This window comes from Onychostoma macrolepis, chromosome 12 (genome assembly GCF_012432095.1).
Source record: "Onychostoma macrolepis isolate SWU-2019 chromosome 12, ASM1243209v1, whole genome shotgun sequence".
Taxonomy (NCBI): Eukaryota; Metazoa; Chordata; class Actinopteri; order Cypriniformes; family Cyprinidae; genus Onychostoma; species Onychostoma macrolepis.
In genome coordinates this window covers 1,099,547-1,125,000 of record NC_081166.1, presented here as the reverse complement: position 1 = coordinate 1,125,000, position 25,454 = coordinate 1,099,547, and the positions used below count along the sequence as shown (strand labels likewise).

The following is a 25,454-nucleotide window of genomic DNA, read 5'->3' as shown; positions in this document are numbered from 1 at the left end:
TTGTGTTTTTTATGTATTTGCAGTTTTTCCATGTGGTTTGTTTTCTATTTGCCTTATCTGAGTTCTTGCACTTTTGCCTTGAAGTTCGTGTAACGTGTGTTTAAAAATCACACAAACACACTGAAACCTCATTGTGTCTAAACCCAGACTAGCATTCACCAACTATACAAACAGCTCCTGACAGACACACTACAGCACAATCCGCTCGTGTGTGTGTGTATGTGTGTGTGTTTGATGAATGTGAGCGTCCGAGATGAGATTTCAGATGAAAGACGCTCTTGCTGTGGTTTGCGGTCAGATTTTTAATTGAGATCATTTGTTAGGGGTCGTTCACACAACACGTGTCAGAATTCACTGTTCAAAAGTTTGGGGTCAGTAAGATTTTTTATATGTTTTTGAGTCTCTTCTGCTCACAAAGGCTGCATTTATTTCATCAAAAATACTGTAAAAACAGTAAATATTATTAGAATGTAAAACAGCTGTTTTCTATGTGAATATCTGTTAAACTGTAATTTATTTCTGTGATGCGCAGCTGTATTTTCAGCATCATTACTGCAGTCTTCAGCGTCACATGATCTTCAGAAATCATTCTAATATGCTGATTTGCTGCTCAAGAAACATTTATGATTATTATCAATGTTGAAAACAGTTGTGCTGCACAATATTTTTCTGGAAACCGTGATGCATTTTATTTTTCAGGATTCTTAGATGAACAGAAAGTTCAAAAGAACAGCATTTATTAGAAATAGAAATCTTTTATAACATTATAAATGTCTTTAAGCGGTACTTTTGATCAATTCAGTGTGTCCTTGCTTTTGAAATGTCGTTCAAAAAATAAAAATCTTACTGACCCCAAACTTTTAAACAGTCGTGTAAATGAAAAAATTCACATCAGAACTTTATCTTCAAAAAAAAAAAAAAATCACAAATGTTTGTTTTTAAAGTGCTTTGTGTGAACGAAGCCTCGGTGTGAGATAGAAAAACTGAATGAATGCTGGATAAAGTAAAGTGTGTTTGTACTGACATCAAACCTTACTGAAAAATTAAAGATAATATATAAAGTATCATATCACAGAAAATATCAAATATAAAACAGATATAAATTATTTATATTGTATTTACAATAACATTAATATAACTAAATGCTTACTGAGCAGAAAACAGCGAGGGCAGTTTATGAATGTGTTCATTTCATCTGGATATTTTAGAATCAGGACCGTTCCTTATGATCAATTACTGGATAACGATATATACATATATATATATATATATTCATTTCACTTAAGATTTTAGGAATAATTTCAATGAATTTTTCCAGACCTGCAAATCACATTTTAACTCTTTGATGCATTAACTAGTGAATCAATATACTGAAAAAAATACATCAATGTTTCTAAACAACATCATCATTCCACGTCAGCAGATATGATCTTATATTTTTAAATTATGTATTATAAGAGAGTATTTTACACATCTGACCACTGCAATAAAACATAGTAGCAGTTATTGTAGATATAAACACATATAAAGAGGAATTTAGGAGTAAAGGTCATCATCTGTCCCGCCCTAAATGATTCAAATGTCTCCTCATGCATTCGAGGGTTAAAATTGCCTGATATTTCCAGGTTTTCCATGACTTTGCGACCGAATACGTCTGATTAATATGAATATGTTATCGATAATTTGTCTCAAACTCTGCTGTAAGTATTAGCATGTGTAAATGCTGCTCACTCTCTGCTGTACATAATCTATAGAAGCAAAGGTCAAATATTTATCAATCTCTCTCTATATAAACATATATGTACAGACAATATTATTTTTGCTTCAGATACAATGCTGGTTTGTGTAAATACACTATGAATCGCCGCGGATCCTGTGAAGGTCTCTGATAACAGGATAAAGCTCCAGTGCGTTTGCTGAAGAATCAGACGCGCAAATAAACTGAAAGCGATCCGGATTGCGACAGAGATTAAACCGAAGTCACACGTTTACCTCTTACGGACGCTTGTTGTGTGCGAGAGTCTGTCTGCATGTTTCAAACCATACTTTAAAGTCAACATGAAACCCATTTTACCTCCGTAATGTGATGTTCTGAATGAAACCGGAGAAAGATAAATAGTAAATAAGGTCACGTTGACTTTGAAATCCTCCTAATGTGAATGTCTGATGATTTTGTGTGTGTGTGCGTGCAGGTTATCATCAGTCTTTGTGGATTTCTTCTCCATTTTGTGCTTCTGTTTGACCGAAATTTGACTTCAGGTGACACATTAATCCAGAGGAATATCAGTAGATCAGGGGAATCTGAGATGCAACGTGTAAAGAGTCTATAAACTCCATATTGCTGTTTTTAATGCATTTTCGCAGCTAAATGCTCTGATTTTATTTTCCTAGCGGATGAGAGCAGGTCTGTCAGGAACTCAGAGGTGAAGATGAACTTTCATACGTTTGTGGATCTGAATGTGCTTGTTTTCTGTATCTTGATATGGTGGTTTTGTAGTTTTGTTGGCTGAAGCTCATTTTTATATGAAGGTTTTATCAGCACAAGTGACCATTAAATAAGGTCAGACTGCCGTTTGTGTTTTAGCAGGTTTAAGGCAGCGTTTTCAGTAGCAGACGCAATCTAATGTGTTGAACTGACCTGATATTGGTAGCTAAAATCATAATTAGACTTAATATGTCATAAACAAACATGCAAGGATTGGGAAACGTTATTGAAGTGCATTTGGAAAATGTGTGTTTTGGGGCTCGATCTGGGTTATTGTAAAGATGCTCTGATGTCTTAACTAGATGTTTGTAAATCTGCCGCATGCTTTGCATTCATTACCTACAATGTAATCTAAATCTTGAAACACTTTTATACATGCTATTATAGCTTTTTGGCAAAAAAAAAGAAGAACGGTAATACCCAGATAACTCCATCCCGCAATATCAGCTGCTAATCAAAACCACTTCTGTAGATCGCATGCAACCTCCTCCTAACGCTGATTTGCGACCAAGCAACTTTAAAGGAATATTTCACCCGCTTGGATGCGCTGCAGTGAATGGGTGCCGTCAGAATGAGAGTCTGATAAAAACATCACAATAATCCACAGCACTCCAGTCCATCAGTTAACATCTGGAGAAGACAAAAGCTGAAACTAATCCAGCATTAAGACGCTTTTAACTAAAATACCATAGAGTCCATAATCCTGGAGTGCTGTGGATTATTGTGATGTTTTTATCCGCTCTCATTCTGACGGCACCCATTCACTGCAGAGCATCCATTGCTGAGACATTCCTCCAAATCTGATGAAGAAACACACTCATCCTAATCTCGGATGGCCTGCAGGTGCCCACATTTTCATTTCTGGGTAAACTATTCCTTTAAGTCATGCATGTTCAATAAAAGTTTAAAATCACCAACTCTCATTGAAAATAATTGACTTTTACAGTCTGAACACATCTTAAGATAGACTGAACTCAGCGCCGTTACTCACAAGCTCTTAACTAAGTTCTTTCCTCACCGTCTCACGTATATCTGATCAGTATATCACTTAGCAGGCTAGTTAATGACTCAATAACCACACAAACCACCACAGACGCCGTGTGTATATTTGTGTGTTGGAGTTTTTAATGCTGCATGCTCTTTCACCGTCATGCCGTTGAGTCCTGTCCGATTCTTGTTTATTTACTGTTACCGATGTGTTTCATGCTTGATTTACACTTGAACAAACGGGGGCCAAATAAATGGAGCGTCATTTCCTCAGAGAATGATTTTTTTTTTTTTTTTACATTTTGTTGTTTTATATGAAGAGGCCCTTGGTGTCAAAATGTGATTTAAATGGAAAACTGGAATAATTTGAGATGGGATGCTCAAAGTCTCATGAAGCTTAAAGAACAACATCCTTCATCAGAATGTGATCTCGATAATAAAATCAATCATTTTTAATTACTTATATTTGTGCGTGCATTTTATTCTAGTTTGTTTACTTCTGAAATATGCCGTATTTCTCAGTGAAAAAGTATATTATCCATCAGATTATCCATCAGGATTTGATATGATGGGAGTAAAGTATGTTTTTATACCGGAATGGAGTCATAACTGAATGTTTGTTTACTAAAACAACTCAATATCTATTTGGCTTTTGGTGAATCTAATCTAAGTCTAGATTAGATTCTGAAGAGGAAAGTTGTTTCAAAAATTTAGCAAGTTACAAAATCACATTTTGCTGAAAAATTATGAAGACACACATTTATTTCTTTGATATAACATAATAATACCATGATTTAAAAAAAAATGTAATATTAAAAAATAAACTAGATCAGTTTATGTGTAATGCATTATAAAGGTATTCATAATGTATTATATGTAATTGTAAAGTTAAATGCATTGTAATATTTGCAGATTGTTACATCTGAAATTGTGTTTTAATGCATTATACTATCTAAAGGTGTAACAATTAATAGATAAGTATAGTTATATTATAATTGTGGTTACAGTTATTCATGAGATCATGCAATGCATTATTAGGTGCATTACAATTCATAATTAATGCATTAAAATAATGCATTGTATTTAACGGCTTTAAGCATTACCAAAACCTTTTGAGGTAAAAAGTAGAAAATGTTTAAATGTATTAATAAAGTTGTTCAAATAATCTGAAGATGTTCCATTGCAGGCCACACAGATTCTGTCAAAATACACAAAAATTACAAATATTAATGACATATGCAAACGAATGTGCGTTAGTTAAACCAGATTACAGAGTATATCAAAAGTAGTGGGTTCATGGAAACATTCATGGAGTTAGTTGATGGTTAGATGAGATGAGAATAAATAAAGACTGTCAGAGTTGAAGAGTCGAAGTTGAATGAGTCTCCAAAAAGAGGAGAATTAAAGGAGTCTCACTTTATCTCAGATGTTTCTCCTAAAACAGACTCGATGAGCTGCCAGCATATAAAGCTATGAAATGAATTCCGATAGACATTTCATGAAAAGATCATATTGAGATTTTTGACTAATCTTGGCACTTTTTCTCAAGAGAAACATCTGAGGAGTGATTTGTCTTGCTTTGGTATGTTGTAGTTTCTCATGCACGCATGCGGTCTGATGTTTGCATGCACTGCAGAATCTCAAACAAGACGTACCTCCTGACCCTAAATCCAAACCTACACTGTCGTGGGACGAAAACTCCCAAAAACATGTCCTTAAACGATCAGATGCACAAAACAACATGTTCAGTAAACTACTAACTCGTGCTATTTCTTTACCTCCAAATTTTTATATTCAAACATACAACAGAATAATACTACGCAGAAAAATTATTCTCAGTGATTCATTTCATTGCTGCAATAGAGTATTTTGTATATTACAGTATAAAAATGTCTGTAACACAATCATTGCATTTCAAGCATAAATTAAAAAAATAATGTAAAAATACTCGATATTTTAAATAATATACTGCTGTCATAAGAATATCACATTACAGAAAATCTTAAAGAATATAAAGATGATTTTAGGAGCTTTAAAGGGACAGTTCACCCAAAGATGAAAATTCTGTCATCATTTACTCACCAAACAGTTGACGGTAGCCATTGACTTCCATGGTACGGAAAAAAATACTATGGAAGTCGATGGCTACCGTCAACTGTTTGGTTACCAACATTATTCAAAATATTCAGCAGAAGCAGGCCCTTTTTCTTTTATGCCAAAAATCATTAGGATATTAAGTAAAGATCATGTTCCATGAAGATATTTTGTAAATTTCCTACCGTAAATATATCAAAACTTCATTTTTGATTAGTAATATGCATTGCTAAGAACATCATTTGGACAACTTTAAAGGTGATTTTCTCAATATTTTTATTTGTTTTTTTATTTATTTATTTATTTAGCACCCTCAGATTCCAAATTTTCAATAGCCGTATCTCAGCCAAATATTGTCCTATCATAATGTATTCAGCTTTCAGATAATGTATAAATCTCACCCTCAGTCATTGGATTCTGGAGCCGGGCCTGAACAGAACAAAGAACTCATAACAGGTTTGAAAGCAATTTGAGGGTGAGTAAATGATGACAATTTTAATTTTGGGGTGGACTGTCCCTTTAAGCAGAATGTAACGTGCGTTACCGGAGTCCAGGCGCTGGTGTAGCGGTGAATGATACGTGCTGATGTAGCGCGCAGGACTCAACAGCGCCTCCATCTGGAGCAGACGAGACACCGCGGCCTGAGGAGGAACCGCATCCGACGCGTCCTTCAGCACTTCATCAGGAATCACTTTAGATCCCTGATCAAACACACAGATCTCCCGAATGTGAGACATAATCCAAATCTCTGATACATTATCCACAAATGTCATTTAGGCATCAACTGACATGGCATTTTTTAATTCTGAACGCGAACGCATATTCAAAAATGGCGGGTTATGTTCGTGAAAGACCGTCAGTTACATTGATATTGATTTTTATAATAATCCTGGAAGATTACATTGGCAAAACTCTTAAGTATTTTCTTCATATTTTATCCACAAATATCATTCAGGCGCCAATATTGACGCGGCATTTTCAAATTCTGAACACAAACGCCTATTTAAAAATGGCTCGTTATTGTATGAAAGAACATCAGTTACCTTAATATTGACTTTTATAATGATCACATTGGCAAAAGCTTCATAATTTATCCACATATATTATTCAGACATCAATAGGCATTTTCAAATTCACGAATGCCGATTCAAAAATGGCGCTTTCTGCAGCCTAACTTTGTTGTCAATGAGGTTCATTATATATTAAGTCATATATGAAGTCATTTTATAGTCTCACAGTGTCAAAACTTTCAGTTTTAAGATAGCTATAATGATGATAACTAGTGTCCACACCAATAAAGGCCTGTTCACACCAAGAACGATAACTTTAACGATAAAGATATTAGCATCCACTCCAACACACGATAATAAACTGGACGTAATTCCAATTATATCGTTCTGTGTTGTTATCATTACAGCTGTGCTGTGAATTTCCATATTCTCATAGAATTAGAATAATATTTAAAACATTATCTTCATCATTGTAATTATCATCCTTGGTGTGAATGTTTTGTTTAGCGCGCCTTAATTTACATTCTGTGAACATAACTGTATCGCACGCTTAGAATTTCGAAAAATTGACAAAAATATATTGCAACGTGTGTTAATAGAAATGTATTTTCTATCAATATCCAGTTTTGGGCATTTTTATATATTTTTTTGAAAATATATTTAAAATATATTAAAACATATCTTGTCCCAAAAATACATTTTGAAATACATTTTGGTATATGAAGGTTTAAAAGGTTATTTTCAATTCCAAAAATATTTCCGAACATATATACATATATTTAACATTTATTTAAAATATATTTTGGCCAAAATGAAAAGAAAATTAAAAACAAATTCCATATGGGTGATTCCATGATTCCAGCAATATCATGCCGCTTTTGTCATTATCAATATACGTAGATGTGGTGTGGAGTTCACTATTCTCTTAACTTCATGTTCATAGTTATGGTTATACTTTTTATTATTATAGGTTTAAATGTGCAGATATTCCTCAAAAGATCTTTGAACTCAAACTTTTTTTGTCAGATCAAATGTTATGAGCTGCTACATAATAATTTTATAGCTCTATACTCTGTTTTTCAACTAATTAGTCATACTTTTATTTCCCCTGGAGAACAAAATGAGCAATGTGATATTTATACACAAATGTACAGTGTTTGCAGAGGCGGACACTAGTAAAGTATTTTTACTCTGCTGTAAAAGTACTTTTCAAGTGTCAGTACTTTACAATAGTTTTTTTCTTCAGAAAACTTTACTTCACAACATTCCAAAGCATAATATTGTGCTTTTTACTGCACTACGTTTCATATTAAATATCATTCAATACTATAATTACATTAGAAATCTATTACTTTCTTACTTTTACTCAAGTAAAAGTAATTCAAAGATTTACTCGAGTACAAGAAAGTACTACATTTTTAATATTCTTAAGTATTAAAGGTAAAACAAACAACAAGTTTTATTAATGAAATGCAGTGCAGTAAAAAGTATGACATTATGCTTAGGAATATTTACTTGAGTACAGTAAACATCCTTCACTACTGTCCGCGTCTGAGTATTTCTACCGTGATCAGGTGTGTTTTGTTGAAGAGGTGGTGTCCGAGCCGCAGGATCTGATGCAGGGTGTCGCTCAAGAGTTTCTCCGGGCTCTGTTCGTCTGAGACGAGCGTCCGCTGGCTGTCAGACTCATCCAGAAGCTTGTAGTTCCAGCGCTGGAAGAGTCTGCTGGGGAGGTCATGGGACACCAGCAGGACTCGGGGCTCCAGGATCGGGCCGCTGCGGGGCACAGCTGCGGTCAGCTTCTCCGTTAGACATTCAACTGATACACACACATTTCTGCACTCTTTCTGTTAGATACTGGAATAAATCATTCATGTCTCTTTGACAGTCCAAGTATTTAAATATACTACACTCTTAAAAATAAAGGTACTTAAATGCTTCTTCACAGCGATGCCATAGGAGAACCATTTTTGGTTCCACAAAGAACCATCTCTTTCTGACCTGTTTATAGAACCTTCTTTCGCCACAAAGAAGCTTTTGTGAAACAGAAAGGTTCTTCAGATGTTAAAGGTTCTTTATGGAACCATTCAGACAAAAAGGTTCTTCTGTGGCATCGTGAAGCACCTTTATTTTTAAGGGTGTAAAACAATTAAATAACTATAGTTAAAAATAAATAAATGAAGTAATGCAGCTTGTCCATTTTTTATAATGCTCAATAAATAACACAAATAATTTACTTTATAACAAGACATACGGATAAGGAGGAACAACATATTACAAATACAAAGAGTTTATGTAAAGAATAATAATAATAATTGTTATTAAAGAATTTTGATAAAGATTGTAAACACTATCTCAAACAATATAAAAATAAGAACTGATTCAATTGATTAATATATTAATAAAACTATATATATATATATATATATATATATAAGAAAAAATATGTTGTTTATATATTAAATATATTTATTTATAATATAAATTCTATGCATATAAATATATACATGTAAATATTTTCTATATATACTGCATGTTTGTGTATTTATATATACATAATAAATATACACAGAACACACTCGCATATATTATGTAAACAAAAACTTTTATTTTGGATGCGATTAATCGTTTGACAGCACTAATATATATATATATATATATATATATATATATACTGTTTATGATATATTCTATTGTCGTTTTTATTAATATTTTGAATCAGTTCTCATTTTCTCATTACAAATTTTTTTTAGTAATTTTTGTTTTGTCGATATGTCTATATACTTTTCATATTTTATTCCAGTTTTAGTTTTACTTATTTTAGTGTATCAAGTTAAGTTAAATTAAAATGGGAAGTGTTGCCTTAGTAACTAGCCAGTAGTTTATTATATTTCATTTCATTTATCATTTATTTAATTTTAAGTAATGAAAATGTGTTTTTTCTGATTTTAGTTTTAGTTCGCTCTTTGTCATTCACTGTCTATGAAGAATGAATGATTTCAGACACAGCTTTGTTAGCAGTGCAGCAGAGAATCTTGGTATTGTTCAGTAGATCTTCATTAATCAGTGTTTATCTCACCTGTTTTCCTCCATGTGTCTCAGGTCTTGCAGGACAGACAGCAGAGCTTCGGTCGAACACTAGTGCATGAAACACAGTTATGGATTTTTACAATCACTGCATCTGTTATATGAGGAGACGTTTAGGAATATGATGCTCATGTCACTGAAACCCTGTAAGACTTTCTTTCTTCTGTGGGAAACTAAAGTTTAGATGTTTATCATGCTGAAGCTCTCCAAACTCATTTTCAGATCGGGACTGTGCTTGTTTTCATTCACTGTCACTATATGGACAAGATAGAAGCTAACATTTATATAAGTAAGATTGCGTTATATAGCATTTATGTAAGTCATATGTTTTTATAGTCTGGCAAAATTACATCATGATTGGAAATGGTTCCCAATGAAAATATTCAGATAATTACATTTATTTTCTTTTATTTCACTCCTTGTTTATGTGATTGCAAGTGTAGTAATATTTTTAAAGATGGATTTTCATATTTTTAGATAGAAAGTTCGGAACAGTGTTATTTTAGTATTATTTATACTATGGTGTGTATTTATATTTTGAATTAGCTTTTTTCATCTTAATTTTAGTTTAGGTTTTAGTCATTTTTATTATATGCCATTGTTATTTTTATGTTGCTCTATTTTTTTTCTATTTTATCGTTTTTCTAGTTTTCCTTTTATTTATTATATAATAATTGTTTTTTTTAAACCTTGCTACGTGTACTGTGTTAAGCTAACTGAGACTTGTTATAGCACTTGTATATCATTGCTCTTTTGTTGATCAAATATTTTTTAATTGTTACATGTTCCCTGTAATTCCTGTTTCTTTTTTCTTTTATAAAGCTTTATTTTATTTTTATTTCAGTTTTAGTAATTATTATGGAAGCCCCTTTCTGCCACAGAATAAAAAAAAACTTTTTCTCACAATTTTGAGAAAAATGGAATTGTGAGATATTAACTTGAGTTCACATCTTACAATTCTTTTTTTTCCCCACCAGGAATTAAAAATTAAATAAAACGTAATTTGCTAATTTTTCTCTCACAATTCTGACTTTTTTCTTGCAATTGCAAATGATATATTTTGCAAATATTTTATATCTGAGAAAAAGTCAAAATTGTGAAATAAAAAGTTGCAATTACCTTTTTTATTTTATTTTTATTTCATGATGCATTGGAAAAAAAAAAGTTTCATTGAATTTACAAATTTTTTTTTAAGGTAAGTGGTTGCAATCAGTTTATTTTAGCTACATTTAAATAAACAAATTTAGTTGACTAACTTTCAATATATATTTTTTATTAAATGTAGCTAAAATAAATTGTTTGCAAACACTTACCTTAAAAACATTTAGTATAATTTTTTTCAGTGTGGACACAAGCTTCCATTCTTCAGTTTATGTTTATTGCAGTGATTTTAGCTAACTTCAACGTGCATGAATATTCTCCTTTTATCTTCCCCAGGGGCAGAAAGTCATGGGTCTGCAGGTTGAGGGAGGTGGATGGTGTTTTGCAGATGAAGCACCTCGATGACGAGCAGTGTGTGTCGAGGGTAGATCAGCAGGAGACCGGTGACGTCTTCTCCAGCACTTCTCCTCTGCAGACTGACCATCAGCCTCTCCAAGTGATCTGACACACAACACACACCAGAGCAACGCTTGCAGTGCTTTTACAATTTAACCATTTTCAGGTCTGGGTTTGGATTATAATGACAGTCTAAACCTTTACAGTTTTTTTTTTTCAGCTGCTTGCACACATTTTCCAAACTTTGCCTCTTTTTTTCCAAACTTCACACACAAATCCAAGAATTGCACACAAAATGCAAATGCCTCGCATCTCTTGCAAAACGAAGCAATGCATTCAAAATATCACAAACACATCTCAAAAGCAAACATTTGCAAACACCTTTGCCATAATATTAATTCCTGTTAGATTTGTGTGTGTTATGTAGAGAATTGTGTTGTGTTTTGCAAAAAGTGTTTTATGAAATTGAAAACTGAGTCAAAGGCTGAGAATCAGTGTCTGGTTTTGCAGATTTGGTGTGTGCTTCTGCTGTTTGAGTGACAGCTTTCAGAAACTGTGTGACGAGGAAAGATTTTGTGTGGAAGCAGCTGAAAAACAGTGTAAAGAGAAATCTGAGAGTGGATGTAAACAGACCTCCCACCGTCCTCCTGTCAGCCGCTTCACACGAGAGACGGCCAATCACAGTCAGCCTGTGTAACAGGAACTTCTGCGGGAGAGACAGGAAGTGATAAAAGACAAACCTGCTGAGTGACTGACGGTCGTAAACGAATATGAGAAACGCTCTCTGTTTGTTTGTGTTGTTGACTGGATACAGAGAGCATCTGTGCATTTGAGTTTATGAATCTACAGCAACTCATTGAAATAAACAACACAAGTTGTACATACATTTACACTGTATTTCTTATTAACACTTAGAAAAAATGAAGTAAAGAGACAATAAATCTTTTACAAATATAATAATTTTTTAATCATATTAGGGATTGTGAGCTAAAATGTTCTTTGGAGATTTTAAGTAAATTTTTCAATAATTTAACAACACATCCACACTTTGACAGTTCAGGTAAACAAATACAATTTAAAAGAAAAAAAAGAAGCTTTTTTAGTGAGTGTTTTATTTTGATTAATTATTATGTAATATATAATAAAAATATAACAATATCATTTTGTGTGCATATATATATATTTTTTTCTCTTCAGTTTTAGTTTAAGTAATTATTATGAAAGCTTGATAAAAATAATATAAATATATAAATTAAAAAAGGTAATTGTGACTTTTAATGTCTATAATATCATGTATAATGTAATATTATACACCATAATTGTAAGATAAAAAGTTGCAATTACCTTTTTAAATTTTTTATTCGAAGGTTTATTTCTATTTCAGCTTATTTCTATTTCAGTAATTTTAGTTAAATGCAACTCACATGATTATTCTACTAAATAAAGCACTAAAATGTAAAATATATATATATATATATATATATATATATATATATATATATATATATATAAAGTAAACATTAAAATATAACAAAAACATTTTATGCAACTTAAAACGTTATGCAACTTAAAGACTATCTACATCTAAACAAAACATTAAAATGTAGCAATTCAACAAAAGAGTTGTGTAATTTAAAATGTAACTACATTTATATATTTGTGATTAATTTTGGATTTTTTTCATCAACTTCCTGCAGTCTCCTCATGAAGCTCAGTTTTGCAACCCCTGCCTGTTATATTTTTCCATTTATATGAAAGAAGGAGTCTAGTGAGCATGAGTGTGAGTGTCTGTCTGCACTGACCAGCTCGCTGTCGCTGTGTTTGTGTCTGCGCTGCATCAGCCGGCGGTGGAACAGACTGCTCTCATCGTCTCCTGCTGCGCTGCAGCTCTGCGTGTGTTTCTCCATGCTGCTGCTCTTCTGTCTGACGGTAACTAACCCTCCCTCACTGTTTACCAGCTCCATGTGAATCTCCTGGAGACGTGAGCTCCTGCCCCGGGGGCAACAAAAGCTGGGAAACTACACGTCTGATTTGAGTATGACAGCATATTTGTGATCATCAGATGCTCATGTGTGTCTCTTCAACTATGGCACTTTTCAGAAAATAAGCATCTTTTGAAACTCTCACAATTCAGTTAGTCAGTATCCATGCATGTAAATTGTCATTTCCTTCACACAAAAAAAAAAAAAAAATCACCATTTGTTCTGTGATGGAAATGACATTTTATATATTTATTTATTTTAATCAAATGGCCAAATTTGTCTTACTCAGACTCATTTGATAGGTAGCATATATGGAAGTCATACTTCATGCAATTTGACTAAATTACAGCTTAAATGGAAATGATGCACACTTGAACAATACTGATATTTACCTTTATTCTTTAATTTATTGCATTCTTTGTTTAGAAAATTTTGAGGAGTAATATTTTTAAGATTGAGTTTAATATTTTAAGACTGAAAGTTGGGACAAGTCTTATTTTAGTATTTATATACTGTTATAGTTTATATTAACAATTTAGCTTTTATTTTTATTTAATAATTTTGCTATGTGCTTTGGTCTTTTTGTGTATTTTTATTTTTATTTAATAATTTTGCTATGTGCTTTGGTCTTTTTTGTGTATATTTATTTTTATTTTAGTAATTTTAGTACTTCAATGCATTCATTTAATTTAGTTGCAAAGGCAACATTTCCAATTTTTAAAGTTTTTTAAGTGTAAGTTTTTTGTCTAATATTTATATTTTGCTTTATTTCAGCTTTTTTCTATGTAGATTTAACTTTGTTTTATTTTAATTTGAGTAATTTTAGCACTTCAACATTAACTTAATCAGTTGAGGTTATTGTCAGTTTAATTTTTTCATCTATTAATATTTAGTTTTCTTTCAGATGTATTTCAGTATCAAATAATTATTTTATTTTTTTTAGATTTAGTTCTGGCAAAAGGGTAAAATAATAAAATCTATATTTCAATACATTTAAAAAGTAGGAAAGAAAAAAAAATTCCAATACATAAAATTCTCACAAATCTGTGAGTTTTGATAAAAACAACTGCTGGGTCACAGAAGTGCTTGGATTTTGAAGATGCACTGAGCTGAAGTGTGTAATCGAGTGTGTTGTAGTGTGTACTCAAGTGTGTGTTAGTGTGTAATTGAGTGTGTGTTAGTGTGTAATTGAGTGTGTGTTAGTGTGTACTCAAGTGTGTGTTAGTGTGTAATCGAGTGTGTGTTAGTGTGTAATCGAGTGTTTTGTAGTGTGTCCTCAAGTGTGTGTTAGTGTGTACTCGAGTGTGTGTTAGTATGTACTCGAGTGTGTTGTAGTGTGTCCTCAAGTGTGTGTTTGCGTGTACTCAAGTGTGTTGTAGTGTGTAAAAACAACTGCTGGGTCACAGAAGTGCTTGGATTTTGAAGATGCACTGAGCTGAAGAGTGTAATCGAGTGTGTTTTAGCATGTATTGTCCTCGAGTGTGTTGTAGTGTGTACTCGAGTGTGTTAGTGTGTGTTAGTGTGTACTCGAGTGTGTGTTAGTGTGTAATCGAGTGTGTGTTAGTGTGTACTCGAGTGTGTTAGTGTGTAATCGAGTGTGTGTTAGTGTGTCCTCGAGTGTGTGTGTTAGTGTGTGTTAGTGTACCGAGTGTGTGTTAGTGTGTCCTCGAGTGTGTGTTAGTGTGTCCTTGAGTGTGTTGTAGTGTGTACTCGAGTGTGTGTTAGCGTGTACTCGAGTGTGTGTTAGTGTGTCCTCCAGTGTGTGTTAGCGTGTACTCGAGTGTGTGTTAGCGTGTCCTCGAGTGTGTGTTAGTGTGTCCTTGAGTGTGTGTTAGCGTGTACTCGAGTGTGTGTTAGTGTGTCCTCGAGTGTGTTGTAGTGTGTACTCATGTGTGTGTTAGTGTGTCCTTGAGTGTGTGTTAGCGTGTACTCGAGTGTGTGTTAGTGTGTCCTCGAGTGTGTTGTAGTGTGTCCTCGAGTGTGTGTTAGTGTGTACTCGAGTGTGTGTTAGCGTGTACTCGAGTGTGTGTTAGTGTGTACTCGAGTGTGTTGTAGTGTGGCCTCGAGTGTGTTGTAGTGTGTACTCGAGTGTGTGTTAGTGTGTCCTCGAGTGTGTGTTAGTGTGTACCGAGTGTGTTGTAGTGTGTCCCCGAGTGTGTGTTAGTGTGTACTCGAGTGTGTTGTAGTGTACCGAGTGTGTGTTAGTGTGTCCTCGAGTGTGTTGTAGTGTGTCCTCGAGTGTGTGTTAGTGTGTCCTCGAGTGTGTTGTAGTGTGTACTCGAGTGTGTGTTAGTGTGTACTCGAGTGTGTGTTAGTGTGTCCTTGAGTGTGTGTTAGCGTGTCCTCGAGTGTGTTGTAGTGTGTACTCGAGTGTGTGTTAGCGTGTACCGAGTGTGTGTTAGTATGTACCGAGTGTGTTGTAGTGTGTCCTCGAGTGTGTTAGCGTGTCCTCGAGTGTGTGTAGTGTGTACTCGAGTGTGTGTTAGTGTACCGAGTGTGTGTTAGTGTGTCCTTGAGTGTGTGTTAGCGTGTACCGAGTGTGTTGTAGTGTGGCCTCGAGTGTGTGTTAGTGTGTACCGAGTGTGTTGTAGTGTACCGAGTGTGTGTTAGTGTGTCCTCGAGTGTGTTGTAGTGTGTACCGAGTGTGTGTTAGTGTGTACCGAGTGTGTGTTAGTATGTACTCAAGTGTGTTGTAGTGTGTCCTCGAGTGTGTGTTAGTGTGTCCTCGAGTGTGTTGTAGTGTGTACTGAGTGTGTGTTAGCGTGTACCGAGTGTGTGTTAGTATGTACTCGAGTGTGTGTAGTGTGTACCGAGTGTGTGTAGTGTGTACCGAGTGTGTTGTAGTGTGTACTCGAGTGTGTGTTAGCGTGTACTCGAGTGTGTGTTAGTGTGTCCTGGAGTGTGTGTTAGTGTGTACTCAAGTGTGTGTTAGTGTGTCCTCGAGTGTGTGCTGCTGCTCTAGACTGCAGTGTTGTTTAGTTGTAACCCAGCAACGTTTGAAGAGGAGACATCTGAGCCGCTCCTCCAGTGAATGTAAGAGCCTGACAAACCTTTCTGCCAGTCCTGTGTTTCCCCATCAGCCGGTGGAACAGAGACTCTCTGTCCTCCAGCGCCGATCTGACAAACTCTGCGTCCAGATCCTGTGAAGCCATGACTGCCTGTGTGTTTACAACAGTTACTAAGCAACAGCAGTGAAGGAGGCGGGACCAAGCCGCACTGGACAGTCCTGCACCCTTCAACCTTCTGAAGCTCTCATTGAAGGGAATAGTGCTCCTCTGTACTGTAATATAATAATGTTATTGTAGAACTGGTTATATTTATTATTATATATGTGTATTTCTCTTTACTTAATTAACCCCTTTCTCTACCTGTCCGTCGGTCTCGCATATCCGCCATGTTTGTAGTTTTTTAACACAGTTGTGGGCAATATTAGCTGTTAGAGTCTGCATCGTTCTGCACTTCGAATTTCTTCAAAGTAATAGAGCATCCAGGACTTTGGCATACTCTTTTCAACATACTACGATTTGGAACATTCCAATTCTATTTTTGAATACTATTTAGGACTAATAGCTATGCAAATTTGGACGTAGCAATTCATTCCTCAACGAAACACCATGGTGTTTATAATTATAGTCCATTAATTGATGAAATATGTTAAATTCAACTTTCCAGTAAATTTCCGCCAGAAATCAAAGCTTTACTTGCATTTACAGTATTTACAAAACATATTAAGTAATAGCAAAGTCCCTTTAAGGGTAGGCTGTTCTGTATAGCCTTTGGTAATATCTATACTGAACAGTAAGCAAAGAGATCGAAATAGGAAAAATAAACCAAATATTAAAATATAACCAATAATAATCAAATATTATAAGTTATATTATATTATAGTAGTAAACGGATTTACAAGACCGTGGGATGGATAAAAATGTTTTCTTAAAAAAACTATCATAAATATGACTTGATGTAAAACTTCCTGCTTCAAATGCAATCAATAACTACTTAAATAACTAAATAACAACAATACATCATTTGATTTATATCAGTGGATCTCAAAATTATTGTCCACAACAATATTTGAAGGCCCCCCTCCACTCACCCAAAATATTTTAGAGCTTAGCATGAACCACTGTTTTATACTGTTATTCGGGTCAGAAATGAATGAGTAATTGTGTCAAAAATGTCACCATTAATACAAATACCTACAAAATTCAAGATATTGTTGCAAAAAGTATTTTTACATATGATATAATTAGGCAATATTCACAAGACCAAGAGAGCTGCCTTCACAAATTTGATATTGCTTTTATACAAACATTCAATAAACAAAATTTTATTTTTTAAAACATTACTCTCAACATTATTTATGCATTTGTACCAATTCCTACGCCATATAGTGTCTTATTATTCCAATTATATTAATTTACTAAATATTATATTTTTTTCAGGCAGTAAATGTGGATCTTTCAGATGAATTTGAGCAGTGCTGGTCTGGTCTCAGATTAGGTGGTCTTGACTATAACACTAATCTATATACACATAACATACCCATCAAACAATTTTAATAAATCCTTCTTGTGCTATAAAATGTGCATTGTTGAAGTATAGACACAGAAAATATTAACATAAATTTCACATAATGAGAGACGATTATATTAATAACAATATTTGGTAACACTTTACAATATTAGTGAGCATGAAATAAAACAATGGCAAATACTTCTAAAGCATTTATTAACTCTTTCCCCGCCAGCATTTTTGAAAAAAGTTGTCAGCCACCACCAGCATTTTTGAGCATTTTCATAAAAATTTCATGGCCCCCAGAATATTTTGTTGTATGAATATCTGAACATGCAATACATCAAAATAAAGAACAGATGCTCTACTTTTGAACAAAAAAAGTATTTTTATAAATACTTGAATGAAGGTAGGTTTCATAAAAAAGCAACATTTTGAGCAAAATACTACATCTGGATCATATTCAGTAGGCTAATAGCTATTATCAAAGCAAAGATGCAGTAGATCAGGGCTAGTCAACCAGCTTCATCTGAGGGCCGGATTATATAAAATCTATAAAATTAGAATAAAAATAAAAAAGGTTATTGCGACTTTTTATCTCACAATTCTGACTTTTTTTCTCGCAATTGCGTGATATAAACTCGCAATTGCGAGTTTATATCTCACAATTCTGAGAAAGAAAGTCAGAATTGCGAGAGAAAAAGTCGCAATAACCTTTTTTATTTTTTATTCAGTGGCAGAAATGGGCTTCCATAGTTTTCATTAGTGTTGATGATCTCATTATTTTTCATATGCATATGCTTACGTATGAGATCGCTCGTTTCTGCGTCTTCCTCGCCTGTGCTTTTGATCGAGTGATTCTAGACTCATTCAGGAGATGCGTAACGGCGCCCCCTAGCGTATAACAGAGAGAACGCGGAAACCCGGAAAATTCCGGGAAAGAGTTAATCGTAGTTATTATTGTTAATTTAAACTTTTACTAATACATTATTAAAGTCAAACATTGTGTGTTCAATTGACCTGACCTAACGTGAATAAACAATGGACAGTTGTATTTTTATTAACAAACATTAAAAAAGATTAATAAATACAGTAGCAAATATATTGCTTATTGTTAGCTAATGTTAGTTCATGCATTTAATTCATGATAGATAATGAGAATTCATTGTAAAGTGTTACCTTTTTTTGTGACATTTAATTTAGCTTGTATGTCTGAGTGTGCAATATTCAGTACCGAAATAGCAATATTCATACCGAATAGATATTATGCAGAAAAACAAGTGCACAGCTGTCTTTAGAATTTTGTCTTTGAACTGCAATAGCTCTATAGCATCGCTGTTGAAGAGAGAGATGGAAACTCATCTCTTTCATCACTATTTGACTTCATCCTAAAAACAAACAAACAAACAAAAAAAACTTTGTTTCCTCTTTTCTTTAATCTTTCCCAGTCTAGCTTGTACTTGTTTGAACAATGCTTGAAGCTTGAATCGCTTGATGTATTCCCCAATTGTAAGTCGCTTTGGATAAAAGCATCTGCGAAATGAATAAATGTAATGTATAATATATAAATGCTACTTTAAACTGAAAGCTGTGGGAGAGATTTGAATGGAGCCTAAAAACCCGAGTCTGAAACCAAACCCCGGATAGAGCGGCTGAGTGAATGTGGTCTGGAGTGTGTGGATGAGGCTCATGGTGTCGGAGACGCTGTAGAAGGACACAGTTCCTGCACTGTGATCCACATACACTCCTACTCGAGATGAGCTGGGAATTTTGAGTAGCTTCGTCTCAACATTACCATGCCTAAACGAGTAGTGAGAAGATGAGCAGCACAAACACCAGGACTGATCGTTGTGTCCAAATCCACATTCGTTTCCAGGACCTTTAGTGTTAATGCTCTTGTATGAAACTGCTATGACAACCTTGCCGCTCCACTCCACCTCCCAGTACCAGCAGCCGGTCAAACCCTCTGTATTTAAGACCTGCCACCATCTATCAAATCTCTCTGGGTGATCCGGATTCGACTGTACTGTACCCCACGTCATTTTGGTGTTTCCTTCCGAAAAATGGAGATTGTTATGAGCTGTATTGAGGTCCGGTGTCATGGTATAGGAATCTGCACAGGAGAAAAACAAACTTTTATTTCAGCTGTGTTGCATAAAACTGCCCGGTCCTGCAGATTTGCTTTATTCAACATCAAGAAGATCAGGTCCTTTCTTTGCGTCACATCTCCTTGTTCAAGCTCTTGTTCTGTGCAGGCTGGACTATTGCAATGCTCTCTTGGCAGGTCTTCCAGCCAGTTCTATCAAACCTTTACAATTAATCCAGAATGCGGCAGCAAGATTCATTTTTAATGAGCTGAAAATGTGACGCCTCTGTTTATCAATCTGGCTACCAACAGCTGCTCGCGTAAAATTCAAGGCATTGATGTTTGTCTGGCTCTGCTCTCCTTTACCTAAATTCATTACTTCAGACTTGTGTGCCTCTAGAAGCTTGCGTTCTGCAAGTGAACGGCGCTTTATTGTTCATCCCAAAGAGGCACAAAATCACTTTCACAGACTTTTACATTAACTGTTCCCTCGTGCCCGACTCAATCCCTTAACCATCTTCAAGAATCAGCTAAAAACACATCTCTTCCATCTTTATTTGACCCTCTAACTCTAGAGCACTCTCTATTCTAATTCTATTCTCCCTTTTAGACTTGCACTCTATTTGTCTACTGCTTGTTTTCTTTATTTAAAAAAATCTTTCTAATCTTTCTAATCTTTTTGTATTTGTTTTCTTTTTATTTATTATACAGTTAACAAAAGCAAAAAGGCCTGTAGCACTAGCGTGCTCTATTCTTTTTCTATTCTATCTGTTTTCTTTTTATTTATTATATTATAATAATTTAAAAAAACTTACTATGTGTTAAGCTAACTGAGACTTGTTATAGCACTTGCATATCATTGCTCTTTTGTTGATTTTGATTGCTTCCATTGTCCTTCGGATAAAAGCATCTGCTAAATGACTGAATGTAAATGTAAATAATATGACACTTGAAATAACAGATATGCCTGAAAATGATAACTTACATGGCAAAAAATCTTCTCGGTTCTTGGGGTGGAGAGGCAGGACAATCTGAACTTTTTGAACTGTGGAGGAATGCAGAAAAAGAATTCAAAATCAGCGTAAACATCGTTCTCGAACCTTTACAAAAATGCGATGTCATTTTGAGCGAAAAGGGAATGTACGGTGGGCCTTGTGTACATGTGAAAAGCATCACGGAAGCATAACTAGACAGGCCTGTTTACAAGAACTATAACGATAACAATATTGTAGTTCACCAACGCACCATAACGCTCTATTTCCTGTAGCAACATGAATAAGAAAAAAATCATTTCTTATCATCATTCATGCAATGATTTAAATGATCTTTAAATGATCTTTTGGGGGGTAATTTCTCAGCCAAAATTGATGTGCAACTAATTTGCGATTAGTTAGATTAATCAGCACATCATGTGATTAATTAGATTACAATTTTCAATCACTGACAGTGTTTTTATTGCCCTGTGCAGTTATAGATGTGGTGCGGACTTTCCTGTTCGTTTAGAGTAAGAGTGATTATTAAAACGGTTTATTTATTGTTATAGTCCTTGGTGTGAACAGGCCTTTACAGTTCTGAAATTGTAATGTCTTGCATGTATGTTTATTGTTATGTCTTACAAAGAGCTGAAGATTTTGATTCACATTGTTAGTAATAAATCTGTATGATGGGGTCAGTGTGGTAACCGCACCTTTCTCAGATAACCGTATGTGGCTCTCCTTGAGTAAATCCATTATTCTGTCATTTCTCTCAGAGATTGATTTCCTTACATTTTCGAATAAGCCTCGACGACTCAAATGAACTCTGGGTGAATTTTCAAACATTGGAGGATTTGACAGAGACCTAATACTCTACAACAAAACAAAGGACGACAAACAGAGTGTTTTGTTAACAGATCCATTTAAAAGCAGTGATCCACAGCACGAAAAATATTACTGGAACCTGGAGGAACAGCAAGTCATCTTCAGAAAGTAAAAGCAGCTGAAGGTCTTCATCTCGCTGCTGGAGCTCAGTAATGTCCTGCTGTAGCTGCTCTCGAACGGTCTCAGACTGACCGATGGCCGTCTCCTCCTGAGCTCTGATCAGACGGATGATCTCACTGCTTTGGGCCTTAATGGAGTCTGTCAGCTCAGTACAGACTTTCTCCATGTCGTCCACTGCTTCCTGGGCAGAGCTCTGTTAGCAAACACAAGGGATTTGGTGAGAGGGTCCTGTAAATAATGTCCAACACCCTTCAACTTAAAACACTTGGAGGGATAAATTCTGTCATCATTTACTCACCCTCCAACTGTTTGATTCCCAACATTCTTCAAAATATCTTCTTTTGTGTTCAACAGAAGAAAGAAAGTCTTGAGGGTGAGTAAATGATGACAGAGTTTCCATTTTTGGGTCATTTTTGGTTAGTAAACTCACCCTGATTGTCTCTGCTAATGTTGTGAGTTTGGTTAATTCACTCTCTCTTCTCTGAATTCTCTTTGCTGTGTTCCTTTGCATCTCTTCAATCTCTATCTGTGGACAAACACATTACTTCAACTAATGCCTACAAACAATGTCCTTCACGTGGATGGAATTTAGACGCAGAATAATTTATTCCGTGAATAAAGATCATATTTATATGAGATCACCTTCTTCTGAACTGAATCAACATTGAACTGACTTAGTGCTACACAAACACTTCAGATGAAGTTATTTTTGATTAAATACGAGAGCTAACCCTGATTAGACACCAATGCAACTGAAACGTTCCCAGGCCCAGAAATGTAGTAAGGACATCGTTAAAATAGTCCATGTGACATCAGTGGTTCAATCATAATGTTATGAAGCTACGAGAATAATTTTTTTGCACAAAGAAAACAAAAATAAGGAATTTATTCTACAATTGTTCTCTCCCGCGTCACTGTCCTCCGCCATTCACAAGAGATTCACACATACGTGTGCATTCCTTTTTCTCACGCTCATTACTGTAAAGGGGTAGGTTTAGGGTTAGGGTTGGTGTAGGTGTAGACGCTAATAAAACAATCTAATAGGTAGAAAACTGTATTTATTGTTGGTTTGTTGTATCCCTTCTACACTGTAAAAAATGACCGTGATTTTAACGGTAAAAAACTGTGAAAAAGCTACGGTAAAAACCTGTTAAATGGTTAACGGTAAGTTCCCCTAATATATACGATGAAAAACTGTAATAGACATTTCAGACAATTTTACGGTGAAATACAGTTTTTGGAAGTAAAAAAGAATGTAAAATTTAAAGGGAAAAAACGTAAATTGATGTTCCCAGAATTCTCTGCGTTGCATTTCAAATTTTGTTTGAATTTTATGTTTTTTCTTTGAAATAACTAGGTTTCTTCCAAGTCTTTTCTTATCAGTTATGTTTATTAGGGTTGTATGTTACATCTAATGTTGTTAAATGAATGTTTATTGCATATTTCAGTTTAATGAGTCTCACCATGATGGTGTTTAGTGTTTGTGTGAATGGCACTGTGCACCTTCTATATATGCTATTGTTTAAAAGCTGCTTGTGATGGGCTTTGGTTCATCATGTGACTTTCTCATCACCTTCTGCATTTGGTGGTTATCAGTGTATTACAAAGGTACAAAACAGATGTCAGTACTTCAATAGGTTGGTATATTAACATAATATCAGTTAATTAAATTACGGTATTTAACTGTAAATTTAAGTTAAAACCGTAAAACCTAAAATGTTGCTACCGTATATTTTACGGTAGAATTCCGGCAACCACAGCTGCCGTTTTTTTTACCATAAATTTTACGGATTTTTTTTTACAGTGTAGCCACAACTACAAATAGCACATAATTACTGTATTTGCAACCATAATTTGACAGGTAGCATTTTTCGTTGTCGAATTGTACTACTACCTATTTTTAATTTTTAATGGGAGGTAGCAAAATCTCACAGGTAAGTTAGCATGAATCGACAGAACACAGGACCTCTGTAAATTCAAAAATAAAATTTGTTCTCTGAATTACTAATTTGCTGTTTAAAACTCCTCATATGTATGTCTACATAATAAAGTTTAGACAGTTTGAATGTTTAGCGTCTGTGATATGAAAATGATCGCTGCAAGATGCTGGCGGCGCAGTTTCTGTTGCCAGATCTACATATTATAAGCGTTTTTGACTTGTCGTTTCTTTCCACTTAATTTGACACTTTAGAAAGTTAATCAAGTGGAAAGTTGTAGTTTGGGGTCAGCAATATCTTTTTATCTTATCTTATTTACAAAGATTTGAAATCTTTTTGGTTTAATTTTTATTTCGTTTTCGGTTTTTATTTGTTTTTATAGTAATATCTGGCAACACTACATCGCCGGTAAACTACTTAAACTGACAATAATCAAAAAAAGCCCATGGACAGGTTATTGCTGACAGGTTACCACATTCGGTAATAGAAACGCAAACATTTTATGATATTATCGGTCAGAAATGTTATCAAAAACAGTAGCATTTAACACAGATCTGTACAACAAGTAGGTTACAGAATGAAATGCTAAAAACATTCATAAAAGCACTAGGCAAAGTTATAATCTATATAGCAATGATTATTAATGAAAACTATAACAGTAATATGTAGGTATTGTTGCATGATTAATAAACAACTGATAAAATTATCCACCCCTAACCTATAGTAAAATATTAACAATTTTTGATGCAATAAATATGGTGCAACTTAACAATGTTCATCCCTCCAAAACAGAGAAAACATCTTTCACAAACATCTACATCTCTGTCTCTTTTAAAGTGTTGGTGTATATAATGAGTTTTATTTGTGGGGTTATTATAGCACTATTCTTAACCTCACTCATTCTCACACCTTTAACAGCCAAGTTTGGAAAGACATGAGGGTGAATAATTAATGATGGATTTTTCATTTTTGGGTGAACTATTGTCTCATATTTTAAGTTTGCATCACTGATTCTCTTATTTTCCTGTAGCCTATCACTTCTAGCCGCACCTGCCATAGGTGGAGACTGCATTTACCTGTTTAGATTGTCTTTCAGTGGAAGCTGACACAATGTCGTGATCTCTGTGTTCCGTCAGAACACAAATCAAACACACAAACCGTTTATCTGTCTGACAGTAAACCTCCAGCGGCTTCTTATGAGTAGAACAAATCATCGCCTTGATCTTACGAGACGCCGTGACTAATTTATGGCCCTCATATGCTGAAGACACCCGGTGCGGCTTCAGGTGGAGCTCGCAAAAGGACACCAAACACACCAAGCATGATTTCACAGCTTTGCATTTTCTCCCTGTGCAGACATCACACGGCACATCATCGAGCTCAGCGTAACAGAGAGAGGCCTCGGGCACCTCGATCCTTAGTTTCTCTGCCAGATCCGCTAGCATGGTGTTTTTTCTGAGAGCAGGTCTGGGACTGAAGGTCTGTCTGCACTGAGGGCAGCTGTAGACTCTCATCTGATCCTCCTGATCCCAGCAGCCTGTGATACAACTCATACAGTAACTGTGTCCACAGGGAATGGTCACAGGATTCCTGGGAACATCCAGACAGACTGGACAGCAGAGCGCGAGAGCAGCCTCCGCCATTTCACTGTGCAAACAAAGTCTGTTTAGTTTCAGTTTCAGAGATGAGCATGTGACTTGCTTGCTTTGGGTTGTATGGAATGGGAGGGTGCCAGAAGATTCACTGTATTCTATGGGAGCCTGTTTTAGCCACTGAATAAAAAAAAAAGTAATTG

General features: G+C 34.8%; 3 protein-coding genes and 1 long non-coding RNA gene across 8 annotated transcripts in view; 2 read left to right on the top strand and 2 right to left on the bottom strand.

Moving 5' to 3' along the window:
* The window catches only part of arhgap44b (Rho GTPase activating protein 44b), a 47,558-nt gene extending 43,625 nt beyond the window's left edge, over positions 1–3,933 (top strand). Inside the window, 1 exon segment of the mRNA XM_058793274.1 lies at positions 1–3,933. This exon segment is cut by the window's left edge and continues 227 nt beyond it. The gene's annotated coding sequence lies outside the window, so the exon portion shown is untranslated.
* A 145-nt stretch (positions 3,934–4,078) lies between these two features.
* LOC131550838 (testis-expressed protein 47) lies at positions 4,079–18,549 on the bottom strand. Of its 5 annotated transcripts, none has more exons than XM_058793280.1 (7): positions 12,963–14,746; positions 11,794–11,866; positions 11,162–11,265; positions 9,656–9,714; positions 8,142–8,352; positions 6,111–6,267; positions 4,079–5,186 (listed from the first exon to the last, which is right to left on the bottom strand). In XM_058793280.1, exons 1-7 carry the CDS (start codon positions 13,122–13,124, stop codon positions 5,149–5,151), a joined length of 804 nt encoding a protein of 267 aa, XP_058649263.1. In that variant the 5' UTR covers positions 13,125–14,746; the 3' UTR covers positions 4,079–5,148. The 5 variants fall into 5 exon arrangements, with proteins under 5 accessions (XP_058649263.1, XP_058649262.1, XP_058649259.1 ...); XM_058793279.1 differs by having other exon boundaries at positions 4,079–4,670; positions 12,963–14,745; XM_058793276.1 differs by lacking the exon at positions 4,079–5,186 and adding an exon at positions 16,193–16,279 and having other exon boundaries at positions 5,655–6,267; positions 12,963–13,186.
* Positions 6,125–11,934, top strand: LOC131550839 (uncharacterized). Its single transcript, XR_009273639.1, has 4 exons — positions 6,125–6,294; positions 8,151–8,370; positions 9,679–9,809; positions 11,101–11,934. It is a non-coding gene; the product is annotated as an uncharacterized LOC131550839 (long non-coding RNA).
* A 525-nt stretch (positions 18,550–19,074) lies between the features above and the next one.
* Positions 19,075–25,429, bottom strand: LOC131550837 (E3 ubiquitin/ISG15 ligase TRIM25-like). Its single transcript, XM_058793275.1, has 6 exons — positions 24,736–25,429; positions 22,153–22,248; positions 21,682–21,915; positions 21,431–21,590; positions 20,729–20,788; positions 19,075–19,770 (listed from the first exon to the last, which is right to left on the bottom strand). The coding sequence occupies exons 1-6, from the start codon at positions 25,300–25,302 to the stop codon at positions 19,229–19,231; spliced, it is 1,659 nt and encodes a 552-aa protein (XP_058649258.1). The 5' UTR covers positions 25,303–25,429; the 3' UTR covers positions 19,075–19,228.
* Positions 25,430–25,454: the final 25 nt, after the last annotated feature.

Coding starts and splice junctions, on each gene's coding strand:
- LOC131550837 (XM_058793275.1), bottom strand. CDS start 25,302: ATGGCGGAGGCTGCTCTCGCGCTCTGCTGTCCAGTCTGTCTGGATGTT. Junction 21,916..22,152: donor CATTAGCAGAGACAATCAGG/GTGAGTTTACTA, acceptor GTTTGCTAACAG/AGCTCTGCCCAGGAAGCAGT. Junction 21,591..21,681: donor ATGACTTGCTGTTCCTCCAG/GTTCCAGTAATA, acceptor GTTTTGTTGTAG/AGTATTAGGTCTCTGTCAAA.
- LOC131550838 (XM_058793276.1), bottom strand. CDS start 13,124: ATGGAGCTGGTAAACAGTGAGGGAGGGTTAGTTACCGTCAGACAGAAG. Junction 9,715..11,161: donor ACACACTGCTCGTCATCGAG/GTGCTTCATCTG, acceptor TTCATGCACTAG/TGTTCGACCGAAGCTCTGCT. Junction 6,268..8,141: donor ACAAAACACACCTGATCACG/GTAGAAATACTC, acceptor GTGTTTGATCAG/GGATCTAAAGTGATTCCTGA.